Source organism: Phlebotomus papatasi, chromosome 3, assembly GCF_024763615.1.
Source record: "Phlebotomus papatasi isolate M1 chromosome 3, Ppap_2.1, whole genome shotgun sequence".
Classification (NCBI taxonomy): Eukaryota; Metazoa; Arthropoda; class Insecta; order Diptera; family Psychodidae; genus Phlebotomus; species Phlebotomus papatasi.
Genome location: NC_077224.1, coordinates 80,167,046 through 80,186,990, shown reverse-complemented (window position 1 = coordinate 80,186,990; position 19,945 = coordinate 80,167,046). Strand labels below are relative to the sequence as shown.

Genomic DNA, 19,945 nt, shown 5'->3' with positions numbered 1-19,945 from the left:
TCTTTGGTCCTTTTGTTTTTTCTTTCTTGGTCCTTTGCTGTTTTCTCTCTTTATTAATGATTTACCCTCAGTTTTACGTAACTACTTATTTCATCTCTATGCTGATGACCTTCAAACTTATGTGGAGGATGATCCCTCTAATCCTCTTCAAGCTTTTGATCTTACGGATACAAATCTCTCTTATAGTGAGCACTGGGCATCATTAAATGGATTAGTTTTGAATCCTAAAATGTCTCAAGCTATTGTTATCTCCAAAAAAAAACTGTATTCCCTGATCTTTATCCTTTACACCTACACGGTGAAATTATCCCTTTCGTCGATCGGGTCAAAAATCTAGGTGTAATCTTCAACACAACTCTCTCCTGGTCTGATCAGGCCACATCTATTTGCCGTAAGGTCAACTATACTCTTTATACCCTTCGACGCTTCCGGGACATCTCACCCTATGATACTCGCTTGATCCTCGCGCGAGCGCTTTATCTTCCATTTTTAGGTGCGATTCCTTCTAATCACACCTATTGTAATCCTCGGATTTTCTCAAAGTGCTCAGATCGAACTGAAATTCACAGGGTATATGTTTTGAATATCCTTTGATGCCGAAAATCATAAGCCGGCAATTTCGGGTCCGGCCGTCCGTAGTACACAATATCTCGGTTTGGAAAGGGATATCTTCATAAATCTTTTTTTTTTTTAAATATATCTACTCGCGCGTACGACGATTTCTGTGCTATTAGTTTTTTGAAAAACCAGTTCTAAACCGGTTAAAATCACATTTTGTAATTTATCTCGAAATCTAAGCATGCGATTTTGAAAATTTTATGATTATGTTGTAGTCCAGAAAAATTTAGACCAATTTAAAAAAAAAATAAGACTTTCGTCGAACAGTTCTCGAAATATGTCACTTCAAAGATTTCAATTTGAAGAAAATTTGCTAATAGTGTCAGGCGGTAAAAAACGGGATAAACGGTGTCGAACAAGCTTTTCCTTTATATTATATATAGCACTCTCTCTCTCCGTTTCTCTTTCTCTCTACATCTACATAGTGAGCCCGACACAAGTAGATTTTTATTCTCCAATGGTGTCTTGGATGAAAGGTAAATGGAACTCTATTTGCACAAAAAGTCGTTTAAGTTCGAAGAATTCAAATTCAATTTCGAATTTTCATACTAAATTTTCGAACAAATTGGGGAAAATTTATCAAATATCACACTAAAAAGCTCGCAAAAGAGTTACTCAGTGATTATGGAGTGATTAAATACTGGAGCGAGAACAGTAAACGTCGTTGTTCAGTTTTTTTCCGCACAACAATGTGAAGACCGTCACATTTTGACACTTGAGCACTTCGAGATTCGAACATAATGTAACTTCCGCCACCTTGCGAAAGTATTAAGAAGTAAGAAAGTCTTTTTTTTGGATCTTCAAATAGATTTTCGAATTTTTCAAGATCTACTTCTGTACGGAAAGAGTGAGTCTATATTTGAAGATTTCTAAGGTGACATACACTATTCGCGATCCGCGATTTTTTTCGCGGGTCTTCGCAGATTTTCGCGGGGCGTGCGTTTTTTTCGCGGATTTTCGCAGGGAGTGTATTTTTTCGAGGATTTTCGCGGAGCGCATATTTTTCGCAGATTTTCGCGAGGCGCGAATTGTTTTGCAAATGCAAATAAATGGAAACCGGTGAGCGTCGGGGAAGAAGGAACAGCTTATAAAATTTTAGATTTGTCTCAAAGCTTTCGGCTCAGACTCCAAGCCTACATCAGTGGTCAAATCTTGTCTTTTCTTGGAGTCTGAGCCGGAAACTTTGAGAAAAATCTAAAATTTTCTAAGCTGTTCCTTCTTCCCCGATGCTCACCGGTTTCCATTATTAGCATATCAACTCGTCGGATATTATTTTCAATATGTTTTGCAAATTTTCGCGAGGCGCGTATTTTTTCGCAGATTTTCGCGGAGACACGATTTTTTTGCGAATTTTCGCGAGGCGCCTATTTTTTAGCGGATTTTCACGGGAAGCGATTTTTTTCGCGGATTTCGCAGGATGCGAATACTTTTCGCGGGACGTAAATTTTTTCGCAGATATTCGCAAGGCGCCTATCTTTTGCGGATTTTCGCGGGTCGTGTATTTTCTCGCGAATTTCCGTGGGGCGCGTATTTTTCGTGGGCAATGAATATTTTCGCGGATTCTCACAGGTCGCTGACAGAGACTCTAAAAATGCATGTAAAGTTTGAGGCCTTTATCTCTCATAGTTGCCGAGTTAATCGATTTTAATGATTTTCAGATAATTTTATGCATTTCTCATCCAATTTTCCTTATTAATAACGATAATAAGTTACATGAATTTTAAGGATTATTAAATGAAATTTGCATTATTTATGTATAAATATCGTTCGAGTTTGCCACAATCCAAAATTGCAATGAAGGAATCGCACCTCTATAAGCTGATTTAGGCTTATCACTGGCTTTTAATTATGGAGCAGAGCACTTCTTTGCGGCGGATAGTGACACAATCCGTCGCCTTTCAGTTTCGTTTAATGATTGTAGGTATATCTGCGGCTTAAACCGACGAGACTATATCTTCTCCTTCAGTCGGTCAGGCGTCATTCTGTTTAATGCTCTTCTGAGTGATTGCCGTATTTCTGCGACAGCTATTCATAATTTCTATGTTCAGGCTGGATCCTAGGAGCACTTAATTTCTTTCTTGAATATTCTTATGATTTTGAATTCTTGTCATTCACTATTTTTATGTTTCTCCTTTTTCCTGAAATTTTTTATCACAATTGTAAGAGGGATGACCCGGATGACCCTATTTTTGTAATTAAATAAAGTAATAATAATAATAAAAATTCCTCTAATTATTAATTTTAAGAAATCTTATCGCCGCCGTTGTGAGGTGATTTTGCCCCTTTTCCGCTATTTTTCAACTCTTTTCTTAAAAACAATTAAACGAAAGAAAAAAATCATGCAGAAAGTTCAAAATTATTCTTGAAATTAATCGTTCATTCTAATAAAAGTTTTGCAAAACTTTGTTTTACAAAATGAAAGATTCAAAATCAAACGGTATGATAAACAAAACACCGCAAAAACACCCTAAAAGCGTCGTAAACAATTAAAAGTGAGGTTATAAGACGCTGTGTGTCTGTCATTTTAATAATTAAATTACTTTTTATCTTTTTATACTGATTATTGTTAAGAATAATTATATTTTATCCGAAGAATTGTTAATTCTTATTGAAATATATTTTTTATAGTATAAAGAAAGTCTAAAAAGTGAAATGGAGTGCATTAATATAGCTGAAAACTGCCGGGCGTGCCGAATTAAGACTGAGGAAGAGTCTCAAAAGATATTCATCTTTAGCACTGTGACGCTCCCGGATATCTTCAAGGAAACCACATCCCTGGACATTCACGAGAACGATGAACTACCCAAAGTATTGTGTAGCACTTGCTACGACCGCCTTTTGGAAGCTTACAATTTCCGGAAAATGTGTTCCACTGCGGCACTGCACTTTCAGAAAGTCCTGTCAATGGATGTTCCGGAGGAGAACACCTCATCTGAAAATTTGACTCATGAGATATCAGATTCAGATGCGTCCAACTGCTCTCCGGACAGAGACGCTTCTCTAACTGACATTTCTGACAGCTTGTCCGTAGACGAAAATCTTCCGGAAACACTCAAAAAAGATCTTGATTCTGATACATCTTTGGTATCAGAAAAATCTCAAAAGCCCCAAAGAAACACTAATGAATCTCCCATGTCTCTGAAGAGGAAGAAATCTATTCATCCGGAAGAGCCTTCCGGTAAGAAACAACATATGGAGGAGATGTATGATGAAGAGGAGCAGTTTACATGCCCGGAATCGGAATATGACTATCATTACGACGCTAAATTGGGCACCCTTCACATGAAAAAGTTTCATGATCCAGAGAATTTCACACTTCCCAGGTGGACGTGTGAAAGATGTGATCTGGAATTCAATACGGTCTCTGCTCTACGGAACCACTGCCTTACCCATGGACCTAGTACAGGTTACGTCCAGGTCGGGTTTCCACTACCCAGTGGGAGACCCAATTTAAGAAGATTTATTGAATTTGAGGGAAGTCTTAAGACGCACTTCTGCGCAATTTGTAGAGTAGAAAAAGCTTCAGATGAAGAGCTGACCCTTCACATGAATACTCATTTGAAAGAAGTTACAAAGGAACCGCTAAAGACATGGACTTGCGAATATTGCAACTACAAATTCGCTACTGAAGCAAATATGAAGCGTCATTTGAAATGTGGCAAGAAATGCATTAAATCAAGTGATCAGGGAGATTCTCAAGATTCATCTGAATTCCAATCTGATTCCTAACCTCTTCATTTTATCAAAAATCGCCAAATAGCCTCAGGGAGTTCTTGCAATTGCAATGAAATGCGTAAAAATCCGATTGTTAGCTGAATTTTTCGGTAGTGCTTTCAGCACATCTTTTATATTAGGAAAATTTCCTGAAATCAAAATTCAAATCCATTTTTGAAACGTTTTGCATAGTCTATCCTAGAATTGAATAGAAACTAAATTGAATTATGAAGTTCAAAAGAAGAAGAAGAAGAGTGCGAAAGAGTAAAAAAGACTTGTGCAAAATGTTTAAGAAAGGGAGAGCTGCGAATTTCGATCTCATGAAATTTTCTTGATCTAAAAGATGTGCCAGATCAATCTCCCCGTTTTTCAACACACAATTGAAACGTACATATATGAAACAATCCTAAAACAATTTATTTTAATAAGAGAAATTATATTTTATATTTTTTGACAAAATAAAATAGAATTTAATTAAACATGGACTTTTTATCTCCATTTTGGTTTTGTAATAATCATCAGAAATTTATCTGTCTACCCAGCGAGTACCAAATGCTAACCGATTTCAATTCATTTGAAAATATTTGCATTTTCAGCTGAATTCTGCTAGCCTTAAACGAAAATTCGTTAGGCAGTGCCATTTTTACATATTTGGTTAGCACTTTTGGTTCGGCTACTGCTAACCGGTCAGCACATTTTTGCTGATAGATTCAGCAAAAACATTCTGAAAACGCACTTAATTTAACCGACTGTGCTCGCTCGGTATCATCTCCATATCTTATGAAAAATTCCTATCGAATGAAAAATCTTAATTTCCTAAGATACCCATCGCCCTTACGAGGGAAAAGTTAGGTTATTGAACACCGTCAGTCAATTTGTAAAGGAATTTCAGTGACGCAATAGCCGCAATAGGCAAGACCATTCGATTTTGGGCCGGGCGGATCGATCCCCGGCTTGACTAACTGTTGTGAGTTCGAGTCCTTGTGCAAACATTTGAATGACAGCTAGACCGATAAATATTGATAATTAACAATTCATTCGAAGTACAGTTTTGTTTTAAGGAGACCCCGTGTAGTTTTCAACGTCCACCGCCGTCTTAGCGTTAGTGTCCAACCTCCAGAACAAAATGGTGGAAAAGCTCTTTCTCCGGTTGGGGATCTCAGTGGCGCAATATGCAAGACCGTTTGGTCTTGGGCGAATGAGATCTCTGACTCGACTCTCACAGTTGTGAGTTCGAGTTCCGCCCGGTGAAAGCAACCGAATGTCCGGAAAAGACATTTCCACTGTGATAAAACGTAATAAAATGCACCGCCTTTACCCAACAACTCCGGGAAGGTCCTCCTGGATGGTTCATATTATCCTTAGCAAATTCTTTCAAGATGGGATACGATATTTTAAAAAAATATATTACTATTGATGACTTTGTAATACAAATATTTCGATACACTCGATACGATTATATTGAATCATTTTGTAAATTGAATAAATAGTTCCAGAAGCTGAAGTCACAGTGGGAAATTCGATCTAATTTTTTGATCTTCAATTTGACTTTATTTTGTCAACGTTTCGATCCTGGATGGGATCTTCTTCAGGGCCTATTACATACAAATTCAATCCTTTACTAAATAATTCTTTGGACAATTTTTAAACAATATATTTGGGACAATTTCTTTAAAAATTGTCCAAGGAATTATTTAGTAAATGATTGAATTTATATGTAATAGGCCCTGAAGAAGATCCCATCCGGGATCGAAACGTTGGCAAAATAAAGTCAAATTGAAGAACAAAAAATTAGATCGAATTTCCCACTTTAACTTCAGCTTGTATACGTATACGGTTGAAATATAGCACTAGTTCTAGAAGCTCTTGTTTTTCAAAATCTTCCATAAGGAGACATCTATGTCCTTCCAGAATTCATATTAACCGGGAATGTAAAGTGCTACGCATTGGGGCACCTTTGAAAGTGAAAGTGGGGTTATTTTGATTCACCGCTGGCAACACCATTTTCAAGTGACAGCGATTGCAGCGCCCGATGTGCAGAAAGTAGAACAGTAGAAGTACTCGAAATAAGTGGAAAAGAAACCAAATATGAGAAATTACAAGAGGAAAACCGAAAGAGCAAATATCAATGAAGGAGATATTCTGGAAGCATTGGGGAACGTTCAAAAGCGAAGGATGACCCTAAAGGAAGCATCACTCCACTACGGCATCAAATACTCCACGCTCTGTTTTCGCTTGAAAAGAGTGAAGGCCGAAATGGGGCCACTATTTGATGACCAGGATATAACTCTCAGAATGGGAATGAAAAACAGAGAGAAACTATCCAAAAATGCTTCGCGTCAGGTGTTTCTACAACATGAAGAAAATGCTTTAGTCGAGTACCTCCTTACGTACTCCAAATTGTGTTATGGCCTAACTATGAACACTTTGAGAGATCTAGCTTATCAATTCGCAGTTAGTCTGAATCGGAAATTCCCGGACAATTGGGCAGAAAACCGAAAAGCTGGCAAGGATTGGGCTATGCGATTCCTCAAGAGGCACAGGTATATGGAGTTAAATTTACTCATGATATAATGATATTTATTAATTTCTTCTTTTTTAGAACGATTTCTCTAAGGAAACCAGAAGACACATCCGCGGTAGGGAGCACCGTTTTCAACAGGACAAATCTTAAATCTTATTACGAAAGCCTGCAGACAGTAATGCAGCAGCATAATGTTGACCCATCTAGAATATGGAAACTCAGTACAGTGGACCTCAGTACCATGCTTCAAGCGACCGAATGTGTGTCCAAGGAAAAGGAGGACAATGTGAGCATTGTGGTAATTGTAAATGCATCAGGAGACTACATGCCGCCAGTTTATATCTTTCCGAGAAATGAGACCCAAATGGAGAATATAGAAGGCGTTCCGGACAACGCAATCACCCTTTTCAATGAGAACGGTCGTATGAATTCAGAGGAATTCCTGAGAACTCTGGAGAACATCAAAGATCATACTGCACCATCGAAGAAGCATCCTATTATTCTCCTTCTGGACCAGGCGTCATATTTGACCATTGATGCCCTCAAAATGTGTCTTGAATGTGGTATCCACATAGTGTCCTTGCCTCCTCAGACCAGACATGAGACCCAATCACTCGAGCTCACAGTTTCCGATCTGTTTAAAGCCTACTGTGAGGAGACCTTCAACACTTGGCTTACTCAGAATCTTCAACATCCCATTACCTTGCGCAATATCGTGGACATTTCATCCAACTCAATTTCCAGGAGCTTCTCCAGACAAAATATTGTATCGGACTTTGCCAAAACCGGTGTTTACCCATTGGACAGGTCAAAGATTTTCAAAGATCTCGAATCTGACACTACCTTCTACGAACTAAATCACTGCGATATGCGAGACTACTGTCGTGCTTGCGAAAATAAGATTCAACCTGAGTATCAGATATCCATCTTCACTACAGCCAAGCTCCTTGAAATCTTCATGGAAACCACATCCCTGGACATCCACGAAAACGACGGGCTACCTAAAATACTTTGCTCCACCTGCTACGATCATCTCTTGGAAGCCTACAACTTCCGGAAAATGTGTTCCGCTGCAGCTCTACGATTCCAAAAAATGCTATCAGGGAATCCTAAGGAGAATGCCACTCTCCCTGGAGAGTTTACCAATGTTCAGTTTGTGGATCCAACTCTGTTGGATATAAAGATAGAGACAGATTCAAACTGCTCTCTGGACATTGATAATGAATTCCCAGATACTAGTGATGATTTTACGAATGAGGAAAACGTTTTTCCGGAAAAACTGAGTGGAGTTTCAATGGCTACGGAGACGGAACTGGATTCAGACGCTTCAAACACTTTTCCTGGAACTTCATACTGCCCTCCGGACGGGGAGAATTCTTCAGTTAAAAGTACAAACTATCCATCAGGACAAAATATTCAAAAAGATCTTGTTGATGATCTATCCTTAAAATCCGGAACTGGACAGCCCCAGACGATACTGAAAAACGTAAAGGAAGCTTCAGGGTTACAGAAGAGGAAGGAACAGATGTCTTTCTGTGGATTGTACCCCGAGAAACTTGCTAAACAGGGGAGTTTCATTCATAATGTGGAGAAAGTTAATCCGGGAATTCAGTATTTCCATCGTCCGGACAGTGGAACATCATTTGAAACATCGGGGTGTGTTAGCGATCATTATAATGATCCCCAAAAATCAGAAGGCTCATGCCTGCAGCAAAAGGGACAAAAGATTCATCCTACTACGAAACTTTGAAGTTCGCATGAATACTAATGCTAAGGTCAACTATGATTATTAATTGGATCTGGGACGATTTCTCAGAATCGTATTTGATGTTCTGAAATTACTAGATGAATTTCGGTCAATAGGTTGATTTAATGATAATTGAAACACGGAAATGACCTTTGGTTTCTTCTCCTTTACTTTCTCAAACCGACGTTTCGGAGGGGATTTCCGGGAAAGACTCTTTGTTGAGAATCCGATGAGAAGAGTGTCCAGTGGAAAAAGTCCAAAACGCAGTAACAAAAACCTTAGTGACAAGATCTTTCCCAATTATTTCCATACCTGAGGAAGGAGGAAATCCCCTCCGAAACGTCGGTTTGGGAAAGTAAAGGAGAAGAAACAAAAGGTCATTTCCGAAGTTCTGAAATTACTTAATTATTGCTATATGTCCTAAAAAATGTATCGCACGTAGTGAGAATAGGGCTACTATAGTCATGACTAGAAGCACTTCAGAATTGCACCCCAGCGTGATTCCCTAAAAGTCCCTCAGTGAGAAATTTTCGTACAAAAACGTTTAGTGGGTTGGATTTTATTTGGTTTATTTATTAAATAAGCTTCTCAATATCAATATATATTTGAAAAACTGAAACAAATGTAAGCAGTGTAGTTTGCCAAACTATCCGTGTACACTCAGGAAGCTTTCCTAACCTAAGAGACTTATGTATCCTAATCTTAAGTTCACTTCTTAAAAATGATCCTGTAAAAACATTCTGCAAGAATAATACAACAAAATATATATATAAATGTGGGAATGAATTTGGAAAGATTTCACTGAAAACGTAGTACCCGATCAGTAGAACAAATAATATAGAGTTCTGTTCAAAGGACATTCTCTCGCTCGACGTCGAGCAGAGAGGTCGCCTAGGGGAGCGGGCTGTGCTCCTCGGCCAGGGGAGCGGTCTTTGGACTCCTCACCTCGGGGAGGGGGTGTTACCTCCGTAAAATCGAGATAAAAGTAAGAACAAGTTCAAGTGCCACCAAGGATACCAATTTCTACTGCATTATCGGCGGTATGTGGCTTCCTGGTAGAATAGGATTGAACCCATTCCTTTATTTTATGGGACCAAGAGATAGTGAATCCCTGGGAGGGGGTAATACCTCCAAAATGTACTGTTTAGTTCAGTGAAAAAGTTTAATAGTTTACTGATTAAATGATTTATCAAAAATCAATTGTGAATTATAGTTAAAATCCAGAATACAGTGCAAAAATAAATTTTTTTTTTTCAAGAGATAAAGAGGAAACACCAATATTAGTGGATTCGAACAATATAACCAACGGTAAACGGATAGCAGATTGGATGAGAGACCTGTTTTTTTTCCTCCCTAATTAAAATTGAGAACAAAGGACAGAATGGTCAACTCCCAATCGATGACGTGAGGCGCATCTTTTTATGGAGGCTGCACAGAGAATTAAGCTTAAGGGAGGCTCGAAGAAATGCAGGGCCCGCATTTCGGAGAAGATCCACAATGGCTTTTTCTTGGAGACTATTCACAAAGGGGAAAGGAAAAGAAAGAAATTTATAACGAGTCTTTGTAAAATCAGAAAATTATCAGAATTGTTAGCTAAAAAACGTTAAATTCAAACATGAAATATTTGACACTGTAAACCCGAAATGTACATGTATATTAAGCCGATTTTGGCTGCTATACAATAAAATTTCATTCATTCTGTTCAAAGGAGGAGACGTACCTTTTCAATTATGAAGTTACATATTATTGAATTAAACCATTTATTAAATTAAAAGAAGTGTTTTCCCTCAATATCCCCCTTTTCCAAATCCTACAAAAATTTGTATAAAAATGGAAAAAGTTAGGTTATGTATGTCAGTATAGCTTGTTGCCTTGGTAACCCGAATATCTTTACGATCTCTACCCGATGTTGCCCGAAAACTCAAAAAGTTTGGTTATGGAAATGTAAATGTCAAAAATACTAAAGAGATTTTTCATAGTTTAAATTTATTACTTCACTTTTAAGTCGATACCATTCCGTAGAATTCAATCAGAAAAGCGTCCAGGAAGAAATAAAGGAAGTGACATGGAGTGGCTAAATATAGCAAATAATTGCCGAGCGTGTCAAATCAAGACTCAGGAAGAATCTCAAATATTTATCTTTGCCACAACCAATCTCCCTGACATCTACCAGGAAACCACATCCCTGGACATTTATGAGAACGATGGATTACCCAGAGTATTATGTTCAACTTGCTACGGTCGTCTCCTGGAAGCCTACAACTTCCGGAAAATGTGTTCTGCTGCAGTTCTGCACTTCCAACAGATCCTGTCAATGGAAGTGCCTGAGGAGAAATACACCCCACCTGAACTTCTAAGTGATCCTCTAATGGTAACAAAGACAGACGATTCGGATGCGTCTAACGGTCCTCCGGAAAAGAAATACTCCCCTCCGGATAGAAGCTATTCACCACTTGAAACTGATGATAAATCCTTAATAGAGGAGAAGCCACTGGAAGTACTTAAAACGGAACCTGATGCTGAAGCACCTTTGACCACTCGCACAACCAAAAAAACTCACAGGAGAAAAAAATCATCTGGGGTTAATAAAAAGAAGAAGACTAGCCTTCCGGAGGGGAAGCTCAATATGGAGTGCAGTCACTGCAATTCGAAATTCCGACGGAAGTTGCGTCTGGAGATGCACATGAGGGAGAAGCATCTGGGACTGAAACCCTGTCAGTGCAAAATCTGCGGAAAGGGGTTCGGTAGAATAAGTTCCCTCAGGGGACACATGGGTACCCAACATGGAGAAAAGAGGAAATATCCCTGTCCGGATCCTAAATGCAAAAAACAGTATGATACCGAAGAAAATCTCAACTGCCATGTGAAAAAGTGGCATGATCCGGAGAATCCCAGGTTACCGGCCCCGACTATTGAAAGGGTGTGCGAAGTGTGTGGAAAATCTTTCAAGACCTCCACAGATCTCGTGAGACATAGCTACAGTCACGGAGTTAGAAAACCCTACGGCTGCAAACTCTGTCCAACGAGATTTCCTACACCGAATAAACTCAGGTTGCATATGATGCGACATGAAGGAATTAAGAATTTTGAGTGTACTGTTTGTGGACTCCGGAAGGTTACGGCTAAAGAACTGAAAATTCATATGAACACTCATACCAGAGAAATCACCTATTCTTGTGAATTCTGTCCGCACGAAACCATTAACATCGTCAGTATGAGGCGTCACGTAAAGGTGGTACATCAGGGAGTGAAGGATTTCCATTGTCCGCACTGTGAGAGATCATTCGGAAAGCCGGAGACCCTTAAGCATCATGTGATGACCCACACGGGAGAGAAGCCACATGCCTGCAACCAATGTGGGAAGAGATTCATCCAGCAAACAGCCCTCAAGACTCACATGAAAACTCACCTTAAATCTAAGTGATTTCTAAGTGATCTAAGTGATTTCCTAAGTAATTTTCAGTTGTTCTGTTTGCACAGCATTTCACCAATTATGTAAATTATGTTTCATGGATAAATATAATAAACTAAATAAGGTACTGGCTTCAAATAAGTCTTTTTCTAATGGCCTCTACACACTAGAGAAATTTATGTCCATATTAAAGAGTTTTTTCTACACAAGCGTAGTAGTTTTTGGTGGGAAAACTGCAGTCAGAAACCTTCCAGAAACCAAAATTTGTGGTTATGTTGTATTCGCCGTTAGACTTTCCCTTTTCGCGCTTTTCGCCTCTCGAATAGCACAAAGTTTTGCTATTTCGCCCGTTCGGAGACGGATCAGCTCGTAGAAATCGTGTAGATTAATCAAAAAAGCTTTTCCACTAGGATCTTTGAATTTCGTTGTAAAAGCTGCTGAGAGTGTCTAAGAAAAAACAGAATAAAGAATGGAGTCTCTAAATATAGCAGAAAGTTGCCGTGCTTGTCAGATCAAAACTCAGAGAGAATCTCAGATATTCATATTTGCCACAACCAATCTCCATGACATCTTCCAAGAAACCACATCCCTGGACATTCATGAGAACGATGGACTACCCAAATTACTATGCTTCACCTGTTACAATCGCCTCTTGGAAGCCTACAACTTCCGGAAAATGTGCTCTACCACGGCATTGCACTTTCAGCAGATCCTGTCAATGGATATCCCTGAGGAGAAATACACCCCACCTGAAGACCTAAGTGATCCACTGTTGGGTACGAAGACAGATCCTGATGATTCAGATTCATCTAACTCTCCTCCAGAAAAGAAATATTCCCCTCCGGATAGAGACTATTCACCACTTGAAAGTTCTGAGACTCGTGTAATGACACCTCCGATGCCTCCAATGATCGCCAATAAGAAGAGAAACAAAGTTTCTGACCCGCCTACTTCAGAGAATCCTGTAGATAAAAAGCCACTAGTACCAAAGGAAGATCCTGACGATGACACTCCTCTGACTTCCAGAAAGGTGAGGAAAACGACCAAAAGGCAAGCCAAATCTTCAAAGTCTCATAAGAGGAAGAGACCCATTATTCCGGGAGAACCGCTAGTACTAGAGTGCAGCCTGTGCAATTGCAAGTTCCGACGGAAGATGCGTCTGGAGATGCACATGAGGGAGAAGCATCTGGGATTGAAGCCCTGTCAGTGTAAAGTCTGTGGAAAGGGATTCAGTCGAATTAATGCGCTGAAGGGGCACATGGGAACACAACATGGAGAAAAGAGAAGATTCCCATGTCCGGATCCCAAATGTAAGAATCAGTATGACACAGAGGAAGGTCTCAAGTATCATGTGAAGAAGTGGCATGATCCGGAAAATCCTAGGCAGAAGGCCAAAGCTATTGAGAGAGTGTGTGAAGTATGTGGGAAGTCTTTCAAGACATCTACGGATCTCCTTAGGCATGGTTATAGTCATGGAGTAAAACAGCCCTACGGATGCAAGCTCTGCCCAACGAGATTTCCCACGCCCAGTAAGCTCAGAATGCATATGATGCGACATGAAGGGATTAAAAATCATGTGTGTACAGTTTGTGGACTCCGGAAGGTCACAGCTAAAGAGTTGAAAGTTCATATGAACACTCACACGAGGGAAAAGTTCTATTCTTGTGAATTCTGTCCACATACGACCATACAACTGGACAGTATGAGGCGCCATATTAAAGTAGTTCATCAGGGAGTGAAGGACTTTCATTGTCCACACTGTGAGAGATCGTTCGGAAAGGCAGAGACACTTAAGCATCATGTGATGACCCATACAGGAGAGAAGCCACATGCCTGCAAGGAATGCGGGAAGAGATTCATCCAACCGACAGCCCTTAAGACTCACATGAAGACTCATCTCAAGGCTAAGTAAACCGGATCGGCCTGAAGCCTCCAGAGGCAAGCTTCATATCACCCCAAAGAGTCGACTTTCCCAGGTGTTTCTTCTCTTCGAAAAATCGGATCGTGCGAAAATTTGCACGCAATAAATCTTCAAAGCAAGTCAAAAGTCTTATGCTTCCTTCCTTAAGAAAAATTGTTAACTGAACACCTAAAGAGTTCTTTGTGATCAAGGAAGAAGGGAGATTGCGAACTAGCGAACTGTACTAAAACCGTCAATTGCAATAAGTTCACTTAGTTTTGGTGGGAAATTTCCTATCTTAAAAACCTTCCGGACAATGCTTAAAAGAACATTATAAATGAAGATTATTGACAAAACTTAGAAGCAAAGACGGAAAGTTCTGTTTCCTGCTGGGTTGCCACTTATGGGTTTTTTTTATGCCTTCTGCCTCTTTTTTACCCACTAATGTACAGGAGCAAGCTTGTATGATACAGGCCATTGTTGTCATCCCTTACATTTTTACCCCATGAGATACCCTGTTGATAGGGCCTCTGACTGAGGGTGGCGGAGCGGCTTCTGGGTACTTGGATCGTGGTAACGTTATTGCTATGGGTGATCTGTTCCTTTTTTTATCCTCCCTGCTCACTGCCCTCTCTTACTGATTTGGACAATCCCTGATACTCCTAATATAACCCTTGCTTGTTCCTAATACCACGCAACAACTTCCATTCACATTTTTATAATTTATTTAAATACTTGAAATTGTAAAACTGTTATAACATGTACAAAATTTGGCATATACGATCAGTGATTCAGTGGTTTCTGCCATTTACCTGATGAGATCGTTAATGAAATCGGTCGGCAACCGCAATCAAGCTTAGTGAGAGAATAAATTGAATAGAATTGAATTGCTAAAGAACTAAAAACATATGAAAAAGTTAGGTTATGGAACCTCAATGGACAGAATCAAAGAGTACTAAAAGTGCTTTGCTCTCAAAAACTCTGTTTTCCCACAAAAGTTGCTAGTATTACACTGAATATAATCAAAATAGTGTCCAGAAAGGAATAGGATGTGAGATGGAGTGTATTGCAGAAAACTGCCGTGCTTGTCAAATTAAAATTCAGAGAGAATCTCAGATATTTATCTTTGCCACAACCAATCTCCCTGACATCTTCCAAGAAACCACTTCCTTGGACATCCACGAGAACGATGGACTACCCAGAGTACTATGTTCGAACTGCTACGGTCGTCTCCTGGAAGCCTACAACTTTCGCAAAATGTGTTCCGCTGCAGCTCTGCACTTCCAACAAATCCTGTCAATGGATATTCCTGAGGAGAAATACACACCACCTGGAGATTTAAATGACCCACTAATGCTTCCAAAAGCAGATCCAGACGACAACGAAGCATCAGACTCTTATCCGGAAATGAAATACTCCCCACCATATGGACATAATTCCCCCAGTGAAGTATCCGAGAAGCCATTTATAGAGCAAAAGCCCCTGGAAGTACTTAAAGAAGACCCCGATGATGACATTCCCTTGTCTACTCGAAAGACAAAGAAGGCTACCAAAAGACGCGACAAATCTTCTGGATCTCAGAAAAAGAAGAAACAAGGACTTCCCAGAGAAAAACTAAATCTGGAATGTAGCTTGTGCAATTCAAAGTTTCGACGGAAGTTGCGTCTGGAGATGCACATGAGGCAGAAACATCTGGGATTGAAGCCGTGTCAGTGCAAAATCTGTGGCAGAGGATTCGGAAGAATTACCGCACTTAGGGGTCATATGGGAACCCAACATGGAGAGAAGAGAAAGTTCCCGTGTCCAGCTCCAAAATGCAAGAAACAGTATGATACCGAAGAAGGTCTCAATTGGCACATGAAGAAGTGGCATGATCCGGAGAATCCTAGAAAGCCCCCTACTAAAATTTGGGTGTGTGAAGTTTGTGGGAAGGAGTGCAAGACGTCCTGTGCTTTGAAGCAGCATAGTTATAGTCATGGAGTAAAACGACCATTCGGCTGTACTGTCTGTCCACTGAGATTCCGCGGTCGGACCCAGCTCAAAGTACATATGATGCGACATGAAGGGATTAAGAATTTTGAGTGTACGGTTTGTGGCCTCCGGAAGGTAACAGCTAAAGAGTTGAGAGTTCACATGAACACTCACACAAGAGAAATTACCTATTCCTGCGAATTCTGTCCACATAAGACTGTTAACTTGGTCAATATGAAGCATCACGTAAAGGTGGTACATCAGGGAGTGAGGGACTTCCACTGTCCGCACTGTGAGAGATCATTCGGAAAGCCGGAGACCCTTAAGCATCACGTGATGACCCACACAGGAGAGAAGCCGCATGCCTGCAAGGAATGCGGGAAGAGATTCATCCAACAAACAGCCCTAAAGACTCACATGAAGACTCATCTCAAGTCTAAGTAAATCGGATCGTCCGGAATTCTTCAACCCGAAGTAAACTTCCAGAAATCTGGCATTGCAATTTCTTCTGATCAAACCAAGGGTCGATTTTCTCAAGTGATTTACAAAGGATTGATTCTTTTAAATAAATATAAATAAATCTTAAAAGCAGGTCTAACTCTTGTACTTAATGCCAATGGTGATCCATCCTAAGATTGTACACCAGTTAGAGGAAGTAGAACTCACAATTCCTTTTCTAGTAAGAATATTCTTCTGTAAGTCTGGCCTTGAGTCTGGCCCTTCATCTTGGTTCAAAAGAACAAGAACTGAGCATTTTAAGAATCAATTTTGGACGGGGAAAAAGATTCGTTTTGCACTGCACTAAAACGAAAATGAATGGGTAAAATAAAATGGGATAAAATTAATATCGAAATACCCTAAAGTCAATTCCAAAATGGGATAAAATCAATAGCGAATTGCCCTAAGATCAATACAAAAGTAGGATAGGATCAATACCGAACAACCCTAAATTCAATACCAAAATGGGATAAAATTAACACCGAAATACCCTCAAATCAATACCGAAATGGGATAAAATTAGTTCCGAAATACCATAAAGTCAATACCAAAATGGGATAAAATTAATATCGAATTACCCTAAGATTAATACAAAAGTAGGATAGGATCAATACCGAATCACGCTAAATTGAATACCAAAATGGGATAAAATCAATACCGAAATACCCTCTAAAGTCAATACCAAAATGGGATAAAATTAATATCGAATTACCCTAAGATCAATACAAAAATAGGATAGGATCAATACCGAACCACGCTAAATTCAATACCAAAATGGGATAAAATTAATACCGAAATACCCTCAAACCAATACCAAAATGGGATAAAATTAATAGCGAATTACCCGAAGATCATTACAAAAGTAGGATAGGATCAATACCGAACCACGCTAAATTCAATACCAAAATGGGATAAAATTAATACCGAAATACCCTAAAGTCAATACCAAAATGGGATAAAATCAATAGCGAATTATTCTAAGATCAATACAGAAGTAGGATAAAATTAATACCGAAGCATCCTTTTCAATGCCCCAATGCAGTGGTATAGGATCAATACCCAAATACCCTATGATCAATACCAACACCACAATAGGATAAATTTAATACCATGATTACTCTAAAATGAATGCAATAATGAGATAAAATCATTGGTACAATATCCTAAGATCAATACAGATTGTGAGTGAAAATTAAGGAATTTATGGGTTGAATCAATGACTAAGAATGTCTTGAAATGTATCCTAACGTAGAATTTAATACTAACCTAGAATTACCCTAGAATTTAATCCCAAAAAGGTACCTAAAATGTCCTAGGGAAGTGGACTGTCTCCGGTCAGAGGAGCAGTCTTTTGAACCTTCATATCTTGGGAAGGGTCTTACCTTCACTTTTAAATAGGTTCAAGTCAACTGCATTGATAAAACCGGGAAAAAAAAGAACAATTTTAAATTTTTCGAAGGATGCTAAATCTGACCTCTACAAGGACCTTCATGTCGGCAGTACAGAACGTTCTAGTTGAAAAGGACTAGGGCCATTTCTTTGTATCGAAATTTCTGATTTAACCAGATGAGGAATTCAGGATTAGAAGAGCTAAGAATGGTTTTCTAAGAAAATTTAGCAAAGCTAAAATCATAACTTATGCTTCAGAATCAGAACCTATCTCACAAGGGTGTAGTACACCGAAGATTTCACCAAAGCCTTTTACTTGAACCTTGAAATCGAAAATTTGTAAGAGTTTTGGAAGGATTTCAGAAAGATTTATGTCAAATTACTCCCAGCAAAGACTCTTGAAATCAATAATCCAATCAGTGAAAAAGTATACTAAGAGGACTACAATCATTTGCTCCTAAAAACTCTGTTTTCTTACAAAAGTTGCTAGTAGTACACTGAATATAATCAAAATAGTGTCCAGAAAGGAATAAGATGTGAGATGGAGTGTATTGCAGAAAACTGCCGTGCTTGTCAAATTAAAATTCAGAGAGAATCTCAGATATTTATCTTTGCCACAACCAATCTTCCTGACATCTTCCAAGAAACCACATCCCTGGACATCCACGAGAACGATGGACTACCCAGAGTACTATGCTCGAACTGCTACGGTCGTCTCCTGGAAGCCTACAACTTCCGCAAAATGTGTTCCGCTGCAGCTCTTCACTTCCAACAAATCCTATCAATGGATATTCCTGAGGAGAAATACATCCCGCCTGAGGATTTCAGTGATCCATTGATACACACCAAACCAGATCCAGATGACATCGAAGCATCAGGCTCATATCCGGAAATGAAATACTTCTACAATAACGTTTTCGAGGAGCCACTCTTAGAGCAAAAGCCCCTGGAACTACTTAAAAAAGATCCAGATGATGACAATCTCTTGTCAGTCCAAATAACCAAGAAGGTGACCAAAAGACGCGAGAAAACTCCTGGATCTCAAAAACAGAAGGGACTGTCTAAGAAAGAAAAACAGAAGCTGGAATGCAGCCTGTGCAATTCCAAGTTCCGGCAAAAGGTACGTCTGGAGATGCACATGAGGCAGAAGCATCTGGGATTGAAGGCTTGCCAGTGCAAAATCTGTGGTAAAGCTCTCAGTCGAAGTTCCCTTAATGGACACATGGCGACTCAACATGGAGAAAACAGAAGATTCCCCTGTCCGGATCCCAAATGCAAGAATCAGTATGATACCGAAGAAGGTCTCAATTGTCACGTGAAGAAGTGGCATGATCCGGAGAATCCCAGAAAGCGTAAGAAGCCCACCTTGAAAGTTCTGGTGTGTGAGGTTTGTGGGAAGGAATGCAAGACTTCCCGCGGTCTCCGGGAGCATAGTTACTGCCACGGAGTGACACGACCATTCGGCTGCAATGCCTGTCCAAAGAGATTTCGCACCCGGATACAGCTCAAAGTGCATATGATGCGACATGAAGGGATTAAGAATTTTGAGTGCACAGTTTGTGGTCTCCGGAAGGTCACGGCTTATGAGTTGAGAGTTCATATGAATACTCACACGAGGGAAATCATCTACTCTTGTGAATTTTGTTCTCATACGACCATCAAACAGTCCAGTATGAAGCACCACATTAAGGTAGTTCATCAAGGAGTAAAGGATTTCCATTGTCCGCACTGTGAGAGATCTTTCGGAAAGGCAGAGAATCTTAAGCATCATGTAATGACCCACACAGGAGAAAAGCCACATGCCTGCAAGGAATGCGGGAAGAGATTCATCCAACAAACAGCCCTCAAGACCCACATGAAGACTCATCTCAAGTCCAAGTGATTCTTTGAGTAAAAGTAGATCTTGAGAATAAATTTGCAGCGGTTTGTGTTTAAAATGAATGTTCTGCCGTTTTGCTTTAGATCAAAAATCAGTTTGGACTGAGTTTGATCAGTTTTCGGTCTGATCAATTTAGTTTCCTAAACGAAATAGAAATGCAGATCCTGAGTCATTAAATGGAGCGAGTGGTAACAGCAGCATCCTGTAGAGACTGTGGACTGTGGACCTGGCCTTGAATCAATGGACTTCATTTCCTGGAAGTACGGGAAGTACCCTTATCAGGATGTAGAAAG

The 19,945-nt window shown here is 39.6% G+C and overlaps 4 protein-coding genes across 4 annotated transcripts; all 4 read left to right on the top strand.

Annotated features, from left to right (window-relative positions):
• Window positions 1-6,281: 6,281 nt before the first annotated feature.
• Window positions 6,282-9,191, top strand: LOC129805943 (uncharacterized). The gene is made up of 2 exons (XM_055854232.1): window positions 6,282-6,875; window positions 6,935-9,191. The coding sequence occupies exons 1-2, from the start codon at window positions 6,421-6,423 to the stop codon at window positions 8,604-8,606; spliced, it is 2,127 nt and encodes a 708-aa protein (XP_055710207.1). The 5' UTR covers window positions 6,282-6,420; the 3' UTR covers window positions 8,607-9,191.
• Window positions 9,192-10,537: 1,346 nt separating this feature from the next.
• Window positions 10,538-12,153, top strand: LOC129805970 (zinc finger protein 77-like). Its single transcript, XM_055854261.1, has one exon. It carries the CDS (start codon window positions 10,669-10,671, stop codon window positions 12,025-12,027), a length of 1,359 nt encoding a protein of 452 aa, XP_055710236.1. The 5' UTR covers window positions 10,538-10,668; the 3' UTR covers window positions 12,028-12,153.
• Window positions 12,154-12,349: 196 nt separating this feature from the next.
• Window positions 12,350-14,062, top strand: LOC129805966 (gastrula zinc finger protein XlCGF46.1-like). The gene has a single exon (XM_055854257.1). The coding sequence runs from the start codon at window positions 12,485-12,487 to the stop codon at window positions 13,925-13,927; it is 1,443 nt and encodes a 480-aa protein (XP_055710232.1). The 5' UTR covers window positions 12,350-12,484; the 3' UTR covers window positions 13,928-14,062.
• A 565-nt stretch (window positions 14,063-14,627) lies between these two features.
• On the top strand, window positions 14,628-16,481 carry LOC129805972 (gastrula zinc finger protein XlCGF46.1-like). The gene has a single exon (XM_055854262.1). The coding sequence runs from the start codon at window positions 14,972-14,974 to the stop codon at window positions 16,328-16,330; it is 1,359 nt and encodes a 452-aa protein (XP_055710237.1). The 5' UTR covers window positions 14,628-14,971; the 3' UTR covers window positions 16,331-16,481.
• Window positions 16,482-19,945: the final 3,464 nt, after the last annotated feature.

What these genes read in the sequence shown, in the direction of transcription:
- LOC129805972 (XM_055854262.1), top strand. Translation starts at nt 14,972, where the DNA reads ATGGAGTGTATTGCAGAAAACTGCCGTGCTTGTCAAATTAAAATTCAG.
- LOC129805970 (XM_055854261.1), top strand. Translation starts at nt 10,669, where the DNA reads ATGGAGTGGCTAAATATAGCAAATAATTGCCGAGCGTGTCAAATCAAG.
- LOC129805943 (XM_055854232.1), top strand. Translation starts at nt 6,421, where the DNA reads ATGAGAAATTACAAGAGGAAAACCGAAAGAGCAAATATCAATGAAGGA. An exon ending in CGATTCCTCAAGAGGCACAG is followed by an intron (nt 6,876 to 6,934) that starts GTATATGGAGTT and finishes CTTCTTTTTTAG; the next exon opens with AACGATTTCTCTAAGGAAAC.
- LOC129805966 (XM_055854257.1), top strand. Translation starts at nt 12,485, where the DNA reads ATGGAGTCTCTAAATATAGCAGAAAGTTGCCGTGCTTGTCAGATCAAA.